We start from the raw sequence: 18,756 nt of genomic DNA, 5'->3' as shown, positions 1-18,756 counted from the left end.
TTTGTTGGTGTGCTGTGATATCACAATATGTTTAGAATGGTATTTATATAGTATCCGTTTGTGTACACCACAATGATGTGCATTGATCGAAATGTTATAAAAATATGACTTTTCAGCACAAGATTTCTGGCACATGGCAAATGCTTTTACAAAGCTTTTTTAAAACCATATTAGAGCGTACAAATAAAAAGTGCAGACCAAAAGGATGCAAAAATTACACGTTCAGGCTAATGATTTTCTATTTATAATGGCACTGTAGACCATTTAGTCTCAGTAGGCAAGTAGTCACCAGAGATTAAAAAAAAATTAGGGAAACCAAGATTTATGTATTTGTTTTGCCTGCACTTATTAGCAGTGATGACTATATCACTCTCATTCTCACTTCCTTAATCTAAGAAAGCATGAATTCTGTTTCAGACTCCACTTTGCACACCATGGAGTTTCTCACAGACACCTTTCAACCTCTGTTGGCCTGCACAGTCTGGGAGTCAGTAAGTACTCTATAGGATCTTATTATCTTTGGGTTGTTTTCAGCATTTACATTGCCATTGTAGGACTTTTTTAATTAGATTTCAAACACAGCTTCTGCTGTGGCACAGCAAACTCATATTCTGTCCTTATAACAATACCTGTTACAAAATTTGCTGCAAATGTGGCCATGGACAGAAAAACAGCAAGAAACTGCAAAAACACGCAATCTCCTGAAGAATTTTCCACTGTAACAGAACACTCACATTGGAGATTCCCTCTTTGAATATGACATAAATGTTCACAAGGTTCAGTATATCAACAATTATACTCTTTGTATAACAACAAATTATAATTATAAATTATAATTATAACAACATACACCTTGTTTTGTGTATCAATTAGTCATAATTAGTGTATGGGGTAAACTTGCCATGCAATTCCATGTGAATGAATTGTAGCTATAGAAACAATAACAAACTAGCCTTGAATTACAGCTGCTGTTATAGCACATGACCAAAGGAGAATTTAGAAGCACCATGAATAAAAGCCACATGAAACGGCTTCTTTATGAGTTTATGAATATGATGCTGATATTTCTGTAATTCAAAGGTCCAACTGTTTTTCATGTATTTGTGAGTTAAAAACCTTGCAGTCATGTGAAATATTGGATCACATACCTGCAAATCAGAAGCAACATCTAATAAGAAAATGACGGTGTGAAATATTCTATTTGATTTCTGTGGGGGTTTTTTTTTTTATTTGTTTTTGTTTTTGCAACCGCTCAGCACAAACGATTCAGTGTTAAAAGAAAAAGCTGAAGATGCTATCCACTTGAGTAAATTTGAACATTCTGAGTGGGCGATCTGGATTGTATGCCTGTAACGGTTTCTTTGTTCATCACACCAGTAAAAGTACAATCTCAGTTTTAGGATGAATAACAAATAGCGTCACTCTGAATGCTACATCCTGTCTGCCCACATGTTCTACTGGAAGAATAGCATGAACAAAATGTTCAGATTTAAGTCCATTTTTATGGTATGAAGGAGGAAAACAGCATGTGAAGGAGTAAAGTGCATGTAGTGTAAGGGTAAAAGGGACATCAATATATTCTAGTAAACATTTTTTATAAGAAATATGGAAAATTATTCATGTTAAATTCATTATCTATGTTGTGTATTCTTTGTAATTACTCCGTCTTTGTTGTGTGTAACTTTTATAAATACTCAAGACGGGAAATTGCTCCTATTTGTCTGTGACTCATTTCTTGGAAAATGTCCATGTTTAAAGAGATTATTATTTTATTGTCCTGTTAAAATGTTTGACTTCAATTTTAATTCCAGCTCAAACATTGAGGTGTTATTAAGGAACTTCAGGCTAGATTTTCTCCTTTGTGAGTCTGTGATGAAGCATGAGATAAGTGTCATGCAAGGCCAGGTAGTGAAAGGGTACTGGCTTTACACAGTCCATGGCCAAAACATTCCGGGAAACTCTCAGGCTTACAGAGGCATGCAAAGCCATGCCAAGAGGCTGGTATTGTATTAATGGAAAGTCGTGGCTTTATGCCAGGCTTGCAGTGTCGCTATCAGATCAGGAGAGGGGGTTTTCGTCTCAGCGCCACTCTCGTCCACTACAAACACTCAAGTCTCTGGTAGAATCACTTAGTTACAGACTTGTGGTGGTTCTAATTTTCCAATTAATTTGAATTCTGCTTGTCCTGCAGTAGGAAAACAGAAAACCATTAAGGCCGACAAATCCACTGAGCATAAACGATCATATTCTCAAGACAAACAAACTGAACATCTGTAAATTAAATAATTGATTTGAGTGATTTGTATTAATCTTTTTTTTAAATCAACATTGATGGCAGGTTGGAAAATATTTTATCATTTATTCTTTGCTTCGTTTCATGGCCTTTACATTATGCATGGGTGATACGTAAGGAATAAACCCATAAACCACAAGAGAGATTGCTGTTTTAGGAAAGTAATCAACAATGGGATGGTGTAATGCAGCCCCAGTATTGATAGTTGTCCTGTAACAGCACATTCTGTAGTGTTTTAATTCTCTTAACCCACAGCACCTTGCCAATGATTTTTTTTTTTTTAAGAATGCCACTCTGTGAATCCTGATCAGGGTAAAACGGTTACTGAAAGTCAGTGAGTGTGCAAAAGTGAGAGTTACCTTTAATGATGTGGAACATTTGGGAAACAAGTTAGTTCCTGTTGTGACATTATGGCCACAATAAACAGTTGTCTATCGAAAAGTAGTTTGTAAGTTCCACTATGTAACCACAGCTGCCCACTAACTAACATAGGGGCTTTTTACACCTGGTCACTTCGTGCATTTTCTGTGATCGGATAGCTATCTGATCGTAAAAAGACCTGGTCTAAATGCCCTCCGAAATGTTTTCGAGACGGATATAAATCCGATCATTTAAAACACTTCAGAAGGTGGTCTGGGACGCATTTCAGATGAAACTGGACACGTGCAAATGAATGTGGTTGTTCAAGCCACATACATCAGCGCTATACTCCTCCCAAACGGGAGTACATCACTCGCAAGTGATCTTTTACCCAGGTGTCTCTTTGGGTCTTAAAATGCACTGCTGCCGCCAGCGAAAATGCAGCAAACAGTAAATGCTGTTTTTTGTAGCATAACCTTCGTAACAAGTTTTTTCGTCTTCTGTTTGATTGCATTCTGAAACCCGCATACACCAAAGCGTGTTCCATTTCAATTACCCCGGAAATGAGGTAAAATATATTTGCATTTTGGGCGGGAGTAGAAAGATCGGATTAGTATCCGATTCGCCAAGAAGCATTTATGTGGCCTAATTTAAATGGAACAGTTTAAATCAGATAGCTATCTGTTTAAAACAGTTTAAATCAGATAGCTATCGGATCAGAGAAAACACATGAAGTGACCAGGTGTAAAAAGGCCCATAATGTTTTATTGCTCTCTTTTCATAACCGAACAGATATAATTGCCATGTGTGTTGGTGGCATAATTTATAAAATGACTGACAAGAGGCCAATCCAATTACAAATAAACAAAAATAAACTGATAATGAGCGTTCTAAATCATTTCTACATAATTTTTACATTATTTGTTCTAGTAAGAATTCAAATATATTGACTATTGTACCTTTTAGTACTTACCACATGATTAATGAATAATCATTCTGTTTCTGTGTTTCTTTCTGACTGTCTATGAGCTGAGTTAAATAATCTAACCTGTGTCTAATCTTAATTAATCAACCTATCATTAATTACATCTAAAGAATTATCATGTTCCAGCAGTGGAAAGAGTTGCAGGGTGAAAGACAGGGACTCAATAGGTGCAGTGCAACCACAAGCTGCAAAGTTAGCTGTGCATGCTGTCTTGGAGATACAGGTGACTGGTAGATCAGCTATTTAAGTGATCGAGGCAAGAGATAGAAGACTGATGGACATTATACACACTTATCAGACCAACATAAGTTTACAGATTTGCAGAAAAATCAGGTTTAATAATTACATCTGTCAATAAAAATAAAATAAAATAATCTGTTGAGATGCTTAAATCCTGAGGATCATGGAAAAGTTTGATTCTATAAAAAGCGTCATTCGTGTCTTTCATCTTGTTCTCTGTTTTCTTTTTTCAAAATTCTAATGAATTTCTCGGTAGCTATCACTAAGTATTACTCATTTTGTGTGTGTGTGTGTGTGTGTGTGTGTGTGTGTGTGTGTGTGTGTGTGTGTGTGTGTTGTGGTCAAACAGAAACTAAGCCCACTGTAGTGGTTTATGTTTTGAAATTACTCATAGTGTGGGGCATTTAAATAGTCTTTTTTATTATTATCGTTTTATTTTAACTAACGAAAAGTTCTGCTGCAAAGAGCAATAGAAAAGCGTAAATTTCCTTAAAAAGAATGTGGTGCTTTCCCATTAAGGAGAGGCTGAAAAGGAAGAACTGAAAGTGAGTCACATGACGTGAACATGACTCGGTAGGTAGGGAATTATTGTATATCACATGCTGAAAGGCTCTAGAGTTAGTCATGGACTAAGGGAGTGAGGGAGGTGTTTATGCATTTAGGCAAATCTAAAGGTAGGCATCTGATCTTCTTAGGCGTCCTCTTCTTTTTATTTTGATGACTTTCTTAATTTCTAGAGAACACATTGAGTCTTCTTGGTGTATATATTCTTCCCTTATCATGATAGTTTTGGTTTAATTTTTTTTTCATTTTAAATTTCTATAGTGTGCAACATAGCCCTTTTGATCAAATAGTGTTTGTAAAGGTACAAGGTAAATCCAAATGAGTGTTTAAAAACTGTAATTAATAACAGACTCAGACAAAGGGAGTGTAAGGTATTACATTTACATGTGGTGTTTTAAAACCTTTGACACATAGTGTGTTGTTACATTATGATTAGAATTAGACACAATATATTGAATGCTCATGAGACATGAATAAGACAGAAAAGTTAGATTTGTAGATGTGTTAGGGTGTGAAGGTTCACAAATTACATATAAAACATGATTTGAGATGAAAACACAGTATAGTCTGATCAAAACCTCTTTTGTATGAGGTGTGTGATGTTTGCACTATTTTACATGCACGTTTTCTTACTCTGTAATATTATAATGAATAAGGACGAGTAGTTTGCAGCCTAATTTACTGATTCACAGGAATAGTTTCACATCACTGTGGTAATTCCCCTTAAGCGTATGTATTGTTAGAGAAGTAGACCTAACATATTTGTTGCATAGGTGTTACATGTTCGGTAAACTGCCTTTATAATCCACTGTACACCGTTCATGCCCTATCAGTGCCATTCTGCTTACACTGTGGAGCTCCTGTACTAGAACAAATTCCTTGTACAGTATGTGAAAACATATTTGGCAATAAAGACCTTTCTGATTCTGATTCTGATTCTGAATTTGAGACTGAAAATGTTACGTAAGTACCTTTAATTTCTCACCAATCTTTCATCCACTTTTTTAGGCAACACAGTTCCAGCATCACTCCAGAGATGCACATGGATATCAGTCATTCCGCTTTTCCTGATCTCGGTGATATGTTGAATTTTCCCTGCAATGAAGACTTCTTTCAGGTAAGCTTTGAATTTTTTATGCACTTAACCGGGGTAATTGGAAGGAAAGAAAGTTGGCAGAGTGACAGTTTTCAGCATCAGGCTACATTTCAGCATCATTTGTTGCTTACCCCGACCTTGAAAATTGCTTTGTGCACTCTGCACTTCCATGTATACTGTACGATCCTCCATTCAACAGAGACAGAGACATAACAAACATTTGAACACTGCATCCCGTGAGCTTTTTAGCACGACTGGATATGGATTGAAAAAGTTTGCAAGACAGTCACAGGTTTGAAAAAGAATCTTATCTTTATGATTTACAAAGATTTTGCTGGTTTGTCTGTAGTCTGTGAAAAAAAAATGTGGTTGGTCATTTGACATTTAAGTCGGATCGAGTCTGGCTTTGAAAGTAAGTGATTCTTGGCTTTGTTTTGCTTTGCTGGCTCTTGGTCATGACTGGGTCTGTGCTTACTGGGATATGAACTCGCGTGATATCAGAGTGGATGGTTGAATGCTTTCCTATTGTGTCACTCTGGATCTGAAGGCTGATTATGCATATTTCATGCATATTTTTCTTCTGAGCATATAATATAGAACATGGTTTAGAAATTGTACAGAGCTAAGACTGTACATGTAGTGATTGATAGCTTATATAAGAGCAGTTTTACAGGATTTGACTCACTTTAATGATTGTGTTTAAGAAAGCTATTATTTACAAAGCAGTTGGTGACTGGACTGGTTTTTCTTATTGATGTGCTGACTGAATGAAAGAGTGTGTTCACAAGTCAGCACCTGTTTCGTGTTTTGTTTTGTTTTTCTACACAAATTCCAGAAAATGCCTGGAATCTGAAATTTGAATAATAATTAACCTGTTAGTTTTCATCCTGCACTTGTAACTTTCATTCAGCCTTTTTTCTGACTGCTGTGCATTATTTTACATAATACGTACATTTGAATTTCTTGCTTCTCGTCTCTTCTTTAATGGATGGATTTTTTTATTTATTTGTTTATTTCATTAAATAAATAAATTATAGTGTGTGATACGTGTATGAGGCTTGTACCTGATCCACAAGAAACTCAGTAAACTCATTCAGAATTGTTTGTTTGTCTTATTCAAAGCATGCATGCTTCAGCATATTCATCTAATAATAGTTTTACTAATCCACAGAATCACTGACTCTTTTTACTCTAGATTGTTTGTTTTATACATGTGTCTGAATTGTGTCCTGATTGGATGGTGTCCACCTGCATTTATGTCTGTAGAGGCGTGCAACTCACCCTCAGGATCATAACTGTAGTGCAGGTTTGTGGTACTTGTGATTGGCCACATGTGCTATGACATCATGTATTACGAGTGGTTTACAGACATGACTGTATTAACACTAACATCTAGATGTAATATTGCTCTCATCTCCTGATGAGGTTTTAAGCAGCATCTTGGGAGTATGTACACCTGCAATCAGCACTGTATCCCACTGCACACAACAGAATGCTGTGCTATCTGAAGAGGTTTTTGATTTTCATGCGGGTGTGAGTGAGCTTTAATACATTCGTGTGAACCACATGTGTGTTCATCCGTACTGTCTGGTCAGGGGTAGTTAAAATTAGGTTGTATTTTGTATTTATTTTGGGCGAGTGGGTTAACGTACGCTCATTTCTGGAGTGACGTATCTGAAGTTAAGGTCATGGCAGAGTCAGACAGGCCACGCTGACAGGATTTCTACTTCTAGGTTTTTTCCAGTGAGTTGAACTGGAACTTCTGGTTTAGGACACACCCACTCAGACTTCAGGATACAGATATTAGAGGCACTAAACAGCTACAGATAGTGTCATAGCTTTAATGCTTTAAACACTTAGTATGTAATGTTAGGGTGATGGATTAGATTAATTCAACTCAGTTATAAAGATGGAAATAAAGATGAGCACTTTAGCCTTTGTTATAGCTTTGGAGGCATAAAATCACTTTGCAGTTGCATTTACATTAGGATGTCATATTAGGTGGTATGGAATGTTCCATGCCCTGTTGTTATAGAATTTTTTTTTTTTTTTTTTTTTTTTATGTTGCAATAATGGAATTCAACAAGTCCTTTTTTCTCACTATCAATATAAAGAATGTTTTCCTTGCGCGCCCCTGAACTTGCAAACCAGTTTTAAAAATTGCTTGACTTGTCCTTCAGTAATACCAGGACATTGGTTTTAAGACGTAACCAATAATGGAAGAAAGGTTATTCACATCCTCAGATGTGTCGTATGAATGTGTGTGACCTTTAAATGTATGACCTAAAATCCTTGTTTATAGCTTCATTGTGGCGGTAAAGACCACGTCAGTCCATGCAGCTATCTTTCTCAGCTATGATATGAACTCTGACGAAATGAGATCATAATTGTGCTGTGACTAATCCTGACCATGTTGACCAACAGGAAAGATCACACTACCCTGTTATCTCCCTCTCTCTCTCTCTCTCTCTCTCTCTCTCTCTCTCTCTCTCTCTCTCTCTCTCTCTCTCACAGACACACACAGTGGAAGAGACTTAAAAACACAAGTGACTAGTTTGTTGTTCGTTTGAGACAGTGTACTTCCTCATATTGTGTTGTGTAGAGGATGTAGCTAGCAAAGCAGTTACATTTTACTCACTCACTCACTCACTCATTTTCTACCGCTTTATCCGAACTACCTCGGGTCACGGGGAGCCTGTGCATCTCAGGCGTCATCGGGCATCAAGGCAGGATACACCCTGGATGGAGTCAGTTACATTTTAGTATTGGTATATTTGTTCTCATTTTATTAACCTAGCAAAATTAGCATTCGTGTTTTATTCAGGTTTTTTTATTTTATTACCCTATGAAACTATGCTCTGAAGGGGTTCCATCAGCTGTGAGCTGTGAGCATTCACAGTACATTTCTATATCTTATATTTATTCTTTATATAAATCTGGTCTACGAATGCATAGTAGTAGTAGTAGTAGTAGCCTTTATTGTTGCTGGTCACAAGTACCGTGAAATTAGCCATCAATGCATAAAGGGTGCATTACTTTGCTCACTTGCTTACATTTCCTTCCTGGCAATCGAAGGTTTTATTGTGTTCTCATCATCCAATTGCTTAAATTGTAGCCACACCTTTAAGCGTTTTTTTTTTTCTTTCCGTCTTTCCTTGCGTGCCAAGATTATTAACATGCCATGCAACATTTAAAAATGAAAGCAAACATATATAAAGGAGACAGATCAGGTTTTAGCTCTGCGTTGAATAACCCAGTCTAGCTATGGCTCAGAAGGAGTGATATGTGAAATTAGTCCTGTGACCATGAGCCCCACTCTAAGTTGAGCCTAAAATAAATCCTGAGTCTGGACTCCAGTATTTGGGCATAAACACCACTTTCATAAGAAGCTGTTTTGAATGAAAGAAGTCCTCCCTGATGTCAGGTCACTGAACTCTGTGCCTAAACTTCACCAAGCACTTAGATGTGCAGTTAACATTGTGTTGTGGTCTAGTGCCTGGTGATGATTTGGAGCTGTTTTATGGCTAGTGGTTCAGTGAAAACTGACAAGACACAGTACAAGTATATTTTTAGCAAAACCTTAGTTTATCTGTTTTATAAAGACTATTTCTTTAAGCACAAACCAAAGAATATAACGGATGCTAAGGTATTGTGCATATAGAGGTGGATCGAGATCTCTGTGCAGATGCCTCCTTTGTGCTGAGACTCAGAGCTGTTACTCTCTCCAGATTGTCCTTGCATCTCAAATTGATAATTATGATCCAATGATTTGCAGAAAAAAATGTTTTGTACTTGTAAAAAGGGGATTATATGTTCATATGTAACATTATATGTTTTAGCTTAAAACAATACTAATTGCATTTGTCACTTGTTTAACATCTTAATTGTTGCTCATTTTCTTGATAGATGAAGTGTCTAAGATGTGTGCAGTGTCTAAGATGCCACTCAGTCTCCCATTCAGATTCAGAAATTATCTGGTAGTGATCTTTTAACATTAGACCAGTTCCTCTCAGTATAGGGCTTCTCTTTGTGCAAATCTGTTTCTAAACCCTAAAGCAAAAGGGTTTGTTTCCTCCTGATTGTTCAGGCTGTGTGGTGGAGTGTGTAGCGCTAATGACTAGTGGCTAACTAGCAGGCACGAAGTACACCCTACCTGAACTAGAGAGCAACGAAAACACGAAACCACAATGCAACCACAGAGAAAAGAGGGGCCTCAATACATGTGCATACTACAAACACATGCACACACACAGACACACATGCACACACACACACACACACACACACTCGCACACATGCACACACACATGCACAATACGCTTACAAAGCTTTTGAAAACATGCCCATGAATCATCATGTGACTTCTTCCATGGTAGCTTTAGTATGTGGGCAAGTTTTGAGTTTGGTCAAATATAGAAAAACATTATACAAAAAGAGAATTTGACAAGAAGTTTACTGTCAACTATGCAATGCGTAGGCTAAACTTCTGTGGAACACTTTCTAATAGTAAGCCATGAATACTTTTTTCTTTCAAGCTTTGTTGAGGCTAAAAGTCAGTTCGGGCTAACAGAGTTTTAATAAAAGAGCTATCTCGCCCTGTCCATGTGGCTTTTTCTCCCCATTCAGACCAACCATAAAATAAAATAAAATTGATAATGAAAATAAAATAGATAAAAATGTTATGAAAAATTCAGCATGTGAATAGAACGGAATGACTATCTTTTCCCATTCACCCACAACATGAAGGGAAATTAATTAAATGTAATGCAGGGCTGCAGAGGTTGAATCATCCTTTCTGATATCCTATTAGTACCGGATGACTATTCGTTCATGTGGATTCCCAACTATGACCCCACTCACGACGCCACTCTGTCTCTCAGACTAACAGTCATAACAGTCCCGGGGCTTCTTATTGCCATGAGCAGCCTCTTCCAGTAGGCATTGATCAGTGAGCTACGGCTGCCGGGCTCCAAACTGATTAGGATCTTAAGGCATCACGCTTTTGTATCCGATTCTTTTGGCTCTAAATAATTTTATATTTGCATTGCAAAAATGTTTCAAATACATTTCATATATACTTTGATATACATATTTCAAAAATACTAAGATTACTATTAGTATTAATAATGTAAGAAGTATTTCTTTTTTTAAAAGAAGTGTATTCTGAAATAACACTATAATGTCATACCTGCCGACGATGAGATGTTGATTGTAAAGCGATAAAACAATTTCAGCTTTATAACATTTATATGGGATTAAATAGATTGAAATCCTGGGGTTAGGTTTGTACGTTTCATTTAAGTATTCAATCATGATTAAACAGTGTTCCTGTCTGTAATGGTGTTGCTGTCATAGTTGTTGCTGAATCTGTAACTTCTGCTTAAAGTAGTTATGGTGTAGCTTGCATTTTGACAGGATCATTCCATTCCTGCAATGACAGATTGTTCAGAAAGCATTTAGTTTTAGCCGTAGTAGTCCTCCACACAGCTGTTAACTCGTTTCTCTGCTTGCTGCCTGGGCTGTGTAAAACTAATTATCTCGATTGTTCCCCATTCATAAGTGATGAATGAAACCATGGTATTCCTCATGTGGCTCAACACAAAAAGACAGAGGCTGAAATAATGTGCATGCCAGAGAGCCACTGGCCTAAAGAGAATAATCATTAAATGCTGATTTGTGAGCATTAAACAGAGGCCACACAGCCGCCACAGTGCTCTGGAGATCCTGCGCGCTGCGCTGTTTACACTAGAAATGCGGTTGTGTTACACCATGTACAGTAAAGAGGGCCTGACTGCCAGGAACTCTAGTCACTTACCAACAAAAGCATCATTTCCTGAAAGCTCCTCCCCTCCTCCCCCTCTGCTCTCCTCTCCCCTCCCCTCCCTGCCACCTTCAGCACTGAGGAACTAAACCACAATCAATATGACTGAATATTCTGAGCAAATACCTGTCACTCCTCTTTTAGCAAAAAGAGGAGTACGCTCAGTAGGAAGGCCAAGGAGCTCTTCAGTATGAGCCTAGTTCCTACCTGTTGTGTGTGCATGTGTGTGTGCGTGTGAATGCGCGCATGTCCGGGTGTGTGAGTGAGAGAGAGGAGGTGCGGCGCTTTGGGATTGCTGTGTTGGGTGTCTCTATCTCTGTCATTCACTCTTTCCTTGGCGTTCTCATTCTTTGGGAATGCTACAGCAGTGCTGACGGTGCTAGGCTTTTCTCCAGCACATAGATGGATGTGTTGCTTTCTCAAGGTAAACAGCAGTGAGTTCCCGGAGTGGCACTGGACTCATGTCGCTCATGCAGTTTTGGACTAAGTTTTATGCAGACCTGGGACGTCCACTTCCCAAGGTAGATGCTGCCTTTTTTTTTTTTTAAATGCAAAAGGGTTTTATTTGTGGGTTTTTTGTTTGTTTATTTTTTTTTGTCAATTGCATGCATAAAAAATAAACTGCCCAACTTATTTGATTACATTCATCTCGTAGTGATGACTGACAGGTGATGAATGTTATTCCGAGAAGTCATTGCCAACATACAATTTAATCTTGGTTCTCTCCAGGAATTTTCTTGTGTTATATCCTTGATGAGATAAGCATTTAAACTTCCTCATCAACATGTCCTTGAGCTTATGCCTTGATTTTTTTTGCTTTTTGTTTTTGTTTTTGTTTGAATACAAACCCCATAGTTTTTTTGTACGAACTATAATCAGAGTTATTCTATAAGTTGAACGGTTGTCATTCACATTCAGCGCTGTTGATACTCAGGGCAATGCATGTCGATAGTCAACATGACAAACTGCAATCTGTGCCGGTTTCCAGTAAGAGGTGGAAGGAGGTGCTTCTTGGATTCTCCTCTGGCTAGTTGACAACTTGATGATTTGAATGTATCTAGAGATTGTTTGCATAGGAGCCTTTTGCATAAGCTGTTGTATGGTTTGATGTGAGCAATCAAGCGTATCTAGTAAATTGTCTCAAACTTCCAGTAGTAGTAGCTTGGACCATGAAATAGTTTAAATCAAAACACAGTTAGTAATTGTCTTTGTCCGTGGATAAATGTGATGCACAAAAATATATAGGTGACATATTTAATAAATGTCATTCTGTCGTGGTAAATAGCTCAGAACAACATCTGTTTAAGTTAATGTGCATTTTTGGGGTCATCAGTCTCTATAAAGCTTCAGATTCTTCTAAAGGAAAGAAAACCAAGGTCTGTCAGTAAACGGTGGGCAAACAGATCTATTTTAGGCCTGAGGCTCAATAGCACGTGCCTTACTGGAAGCGAGTGATGTAAGGTGCTGTGTAGAGACCTAGAACACGGACACCTGTGGTTTCTCTACTTGACCCACACAGAAATCATTTGTTTTTTCTTTAGCCTTTGTTTCCATTTCTCTTTTTTCTGTTCCTTTATTTCTATCACTCTTTCCTTTTTTACCCCTTCATTCTTTCTTTCTTTCTTTCTTTCTTGCTTTCTTGCTTGCTTGCTTGCTTTCTTTCTTGCTTGCTTGCTTTCTTTCTTTCTTTCTTTCTTTCTTTCTTTCTTTCTTTCTTTCTTTCTTTCTTTCTTTCTTTCTTTCTTTCTTTCGTACTTTCTTTCCCATGGATTGTAAAGACATCGTTTTCAGATCACTGTCTTAACCACACCTGTTGGGCTAACTTTATTTAAAATGCATCAGGAAGCTCTTTCTTGGCTGCTGTTTTCCCGTCATCGCTTGCTTAGAGGCTTCAGTTAGTTTCAAGCCTTGTGGTGTAATCTAATCTGTTGTTGTAATAATGAGGCATAATGTCACAGGAGGATTAGCGTCAGTCAGGTTGCTGACGTGGAGGATACTAAGGTCTCAAAATGTATCTTTCTTACTTACACACACACACACAGACTGGTTTTATTTTATTTATCGCCCTAGCATTTAGTGCAGCACAGCGAACACGTTTTTATGCACGTTTCTCTCTTTTTCTCATTGTTCAAACGACACACAGACTCTTAGTGACTTTCGGTAAAAGAAGCCCCCCCCCTCGTTCCTCAGCTTCCTCTTAACATAGTGAGCTAACACAGCGTTTTAACACGCCTTAACTGTCCAAGTGTTTGCACTGTAGTATCTACAGCCCAAAGTAAACAGAGCCACCTTAGCTGTCTTCAAAGGTTTGGATAATTAGCAAGGACCACATTGACGCCATGAAAGAGATGAAATCATCTGTTTTCAGTGGAAAGTGTCAGAGCACTGCTGGGTTACCGTCTGCATGAAGTGGTCATGAACAGGGTGCGCCATTCCTACATGTTCTGTTTATTTATGCAGGCAAATGATTTTAATTCATTAGCCAATATGTGTTTTTCCTGACTGCATTATAGTGGGTTTGGTTTAATTCATATTTTATTTAAGTTTTTAAAAAAAAATTAATTGACATTTTGTTGTGAGCAGACACATCATTTCTCCCGTTGTGAAGAGCTCAGCCGACGTCTCTGGGCATGTTTGTACAAAAACACTTTAGATAGCAATGACATGTTAACCAGCAGTGAGGATTTGCAATTGAGAATACATGCGCAGGCTGGTTTACTAATGGAGTCAACAGAGGATGGTCATTCAAATGAGCCAAGCAGCATGATTTGTTCGTTTGCACATTTGATTTAATGTATGTGTATTATGTCAGATTTACCCGAAAATGCAAAAGGGCAGGGTTAATGTAAATAGTTTCATTTTGCATATTTTAATTAGTTTGGAAGTCACTATTAAGTGCAAAAATTAATGCTGGAAGACATACAAACCTTCTCGTTATTAGCAAATGGAGTATTCAATAAGATTTGCTCAAGCTGACATTTTTTTAGATGAATGTAAAGGTTTTCAATCATTTGCTTGATTCACCTAATGTAATAAACTTATGTCTGCACATTTATTTAGTTATTTATTTGTTTGTTTATTTGTTGTTCACACAAATCTTCCAGAAGACAAGACTGAGATATTTTCCTGCATGCACTCATTTACCTTATTTACATACTGTTTCAACTTCTGTGCACGTTTAGTAAATTAAAAAAGTTCTCTTTATAAGTCATCTACAGTACACACGATATTGACGTCTACAATGCAGTGCCGTGCATAAAATCATGCAGATTCCCGGTCAAGAGCTTCAGTTACTGCGCAACTCTCTGAATGTGGGAAAATGTGATCTAAGTGATTTTGACCGATTGATTTTGATGTCAGAAAATGCTGATCCACATCATTTGTTTCCATTCATCCCTGAACCTTTTTTGTAAACTGATTAATTTCTGTACCAGCTTTGTGTTAAAGCAGTTGAACGTTACCGGAAACTGAAAAAGCATTTACCTCCAACACCAAGTGAGAATAAAGAAGGAACCATATGCTTCAGGTTGAACACAAATGTTAGCAGGGTTGTTTTTCTCATAGTCCTGTGGTACATTTGGCTAGAAATATGTTGTAACAAATAAGTAAAGGTATTTTATATGGAAGAATGTTTGATGTGGAATGCTGGGGGATTCCCTGCAAGCCGGTTCAGCACAAACAAGTGAAGCAGTGGCTCAGCTTTCCTGAAAACCTACACCACATTTATGTGGTTAAAGGACAAAACAAAGCCACGTTTGACCAGAAACGGCAATTTTACACAATACAGCTGTCTTTTATTCACTTATCGTGGGCCCTGGCATGGAATTGTTCTTGTAGCTGCTAGAATACAAGGATATGCTGCAAATCTTAACTTGAAGCATAAAACACAATGTTTATTAGTACTGATGCTAAATATTTGACTTTCCTAACGTCTGTGCTGTGGTGTTTGTAGTTTGTGGACCTGATTAAATACCAGTCAGGGATGGAGAAGTTCTCTGATTGTGAAAACATGGTCTAAATATGGTCATAATTTTTTTTTTTTTTGAGTACACTGCTGGGAAACACAAATTGCTTGTTTAAGCAGGAAACAGAGAATATGAACTGGAAGAGGAACAGACCGTTACTGAAAGCCAAATAAGCGTTCTGATTCTCAACCATTTATAACTTCATTAAATCATTGTATCTTCTACACGCTTGGCAGAGTTTTGCAGTGAAAGTTTTTCTACAGCGCCATTCATTAAAATGATAGGCGTGATATTAGTAAGACTAAAGAGCTACACAGATGTTTTATTGAAATGACATTGTATCTCCAAAACTATGGTGTCTTCAAAAAAAAGAAAAGAAAATCCTAACTTTTTTTTTTAGAACTGATTCTAAAAATGATTTTAACTTTAATAGTGGTATGAAAATTATTATATTTAGAATAAAATCAGTAGAATAAAATCTAACATTTAATATAAAATCTATACTAAATTTACAATGAATAGGAGGATATTTATTTTAAATCATTATCTTATAATTAGCATATTACAAATTAATAGTGAATAGAAGTGATCATTATTTTAACATTGGTAATATACTTTAATATATTTAATATATACATACAGTGACAATTTGCATAATACTTCATCGGAAAACTGACATAAATCCTACTACACGTTTATATGTGCTACACTGACTTTCATGCACACACAAGGAGGCATTTGAAAACACTGCTGTAATCCGAATATAAGATGTGCTCCATCCGTATATTCGTATATATCGTGTTAATCGGGTTTACTGAACTTTCCTGACCATGGAAACAGGAGGGTGTTCATGGTGTTTTCTGTTGCGGAAGGAACAAAAAAGCTGCTCTAGTTTGAGTCAGAGCTGGCTTCAGTACGATGGGCAGGATGTGATGTTTTCACTTAGTAAAGACGTGGCTGTCAAAGCTCCTCAGCTTCTCTGCTAAAATGTTCTCCAAGGCAAGTGTTCCTAGAGTTTACCTGCCATGACCATCCAAGCATGTGACTTTCCTGCTTTTCTGTTCCAGTGACAGCTTCCAGGGAGCTTGCATGTCTCCTTATAGCATACAGAGCATATTCAAAATGCCTAATTATACATGTACATTGTGCATTATAAACGTAATTATAATTACTTTGCCTTATGAAAATTATTTTGACTTTGACTTGGATCACATTGACTTGGAAAATAAGCATCTTGAGTCAGAATGAGTATATCTTTTAAATGTTATGTCTAAATATAACCCTTTCATGCAAGTGTCCACACTTATGAACAGTCCTTAAAGTTTTTAACAACAACATCTATCCAATATAATACTCTCCAAATCACCTGAGGACACTTTAACATATGATTATATTTCATAAGTAATTATCCGGACTTCTACACAAAATCCTAAATTAGGTAAAAGGTAGTCTTAATGTGAAATGATCATCTATCTATCTATCTATCTATCTATCTATCTATCTATCTATCTATCTATCTATCTATCTATCTATCTATCTATCTATCTATCTATCTATCTATCTATCTATCTATCTATCTATCTATCTATCTATCTATCTATCTATCTATCTATCTATCTATTTCATAGTTGAAAAATATTTTACACCAGAATGTTAACAAATGAATGAAACATGTTTATAAATGTTTTAGATGTGTAGTATTTTTATTTCTATTTTTAAAGAAACTATTATAATTAATCTATTTCAATTAAATGTTTTACACGGTTTAGATTTATATAAATTTATATAATAATTTTGATTCCTAAAAAAATATCTAAAGAATCTTAATGTGTTTTTAATGTAAATTTTATGTATGAAGGGTTTAATTGAGGGAGCCAAAATTTGTAGTTAATCTCTGGTAACCGAAGTGTTTTGTGCTAATTTAACCTCAACATTTTTTGACCAGTTATTTAGTTTGATTTGACTCTGTTAGCTTTGTAGCAGATGCTTTACTCTATGTATTTTAAATTATTGACTCTTTTTTTTAATAATGGTTGTCTTTCTTTTAGGTTTCCTTCAGTGATTCATCAGTATTTTTTTCTGTTCCTTTTTTGACTCAAACATTGTGTTTCTGAACTGAATGATTAAATGGAGGCATTTAGAATACGTCAGTGTGAATTTAGCTCTCGGCTGATTGCAGCTATGAGATTGAAGCAATGTTTACTGTATGCACTTAGAAAAAAGCTTTTAATTAAAGACTGTACCGGTCATCATCTCCTCATCCCTGACAGTGAATAAACTCCCTTTTTTTTTCATCTCAAGCTGTGACTGAACATTGGTTGGAATCTGTTGAATGCCTGAATCTTTGTGAATGTTGTGATCAAATGAACAAACATATAAGCATTATTTTGAAGGGGTTTGACATTTTTAAAGGTTATGCCCTGTACTCTTTATCCTATAGAGACAAACAAGTACATGATCTGATGTAGGACATGGAGGATTTTACTAGTCGTATGGTGCCCAGTGTCTGATTACAATCTGAATTGATTAAGCTTGTGTCTGTTTCACAAAATTGTTCATGATACAATATATAGGTATATGTTTTCCAAAAGCTGATTTATTAAGCTATGGCTAATGGTTATTTTTGCTAAAATTTCACAGCAACATCCAATGGATTTTCTGACCATACGTTATCATTAAAAGTCATCCTTCAGCATCAGTAAACAGCAATTAGGTTTCACAAGCACTGATGTAATTCAGTTAAGTTTCTGTAGTAGTAGTAGCTGAAGTTGTTCTCATGGTAACAAAATGATTCCATCTCCAGGGACAGTTTTATCTAGAACTGAATTGATTTTTCTGTCCAAGACCCATCTCTTGTGTTTTTTTTTTGTCTTGTCACAAGAACCATCTTTCTTGTGTGAAATACAAAGAATATTACGATTTACTCACTCAAAATAATATCATCTTCAGTAACTGGGATAGAACCCCGTGGCAATTTAGAGTAGTCAGTCTATCAACCAAGTCACATCAGGTCAAGGGCCTTTTATTGTCATTTCAACTATATATAGCTGACGCAGTACACAAAACAACACAGTGCTATGGCTAAGTTAGCCTAGCCACATAAAGTGCATAGTGAACAACCCAGTGCAAGACAAAGGACAGTGCAGGCAGACAATATAATATACTACAGGACAGATAGAAAAAATAGCAGTATGTACCATTATGCAAAAAAAGGATCTGTGAACATACCTACAAATGAGATATCAGAAGTGTAAACATATCTGATTATGTGATTGCAACAGTTATTCGCAGCATTAAATTGAGATAATTGGAGATAATCTGCATAAGCCCCACACAGTATTCAAACCGATAGTCAACATGTTGTCAGCTTGAATAACTACTTGTAAAATTTTCTATGACCTGGATGGCTGAAGAAATGATCTTTAAACTGCA

General features: G+C 36.5%; 1 protein-coding gene across 5 annotated transcripts in view; it reads left to right on the top strand.

The window, feature by feature from the left end:
* The window catches only part of si:ch73-63e15.2 (protein strawberry notch homolog 2), a 46,728-nt gene that overhangs the window by 12,452 nt on the left and 15,520 nt on the right, over positions 1-18,756 (top strand). For 3 of the 5 annotated variants that reach the window (XM_047805746.1, XM_027169649.2, XM_047805750.1), the window contains exons 3-4: positions 418-491; positions 5,451-5,559. In XM_047805746.1, coding sequence (XP_047661702.1) covers positions 418-491; positions 5,451-5,559 — 183 coding nt within the window. Of the gene's footprint in view, positions 1-417; positions 492-4,516; positions 4,553-5,450; positions 5,560-11,460; positions 11,881-18,756 lie in introns of those variants that run through there. The other 2 variants (XM_047805754.1, XM_047805757.1) reach the window with 2 other exon arrangements.

The sequence above is a fragment of the Tachysurus fulvidraco genome, chromosome 2 (genome assembly GCF_022655615.1).
Source record: "Tachysurus fulvidraco isolate hzauxx_2018 chromosome 2, HZAU_PFXX_2.0, whole genome shotgun sequence".
In the NCBI taxonomy this organism is placed as follows: Eukaryota; Metazoa; Chordata; class Actinopteri; order Siluriformes; family Bagridae; genus Tachysurus; species Tachysurus fulvidraco.
Note: the sequence above shows the minus strand (reverse complement) of the source record. Positions and strands in the feature narration are given on the sequence as shown.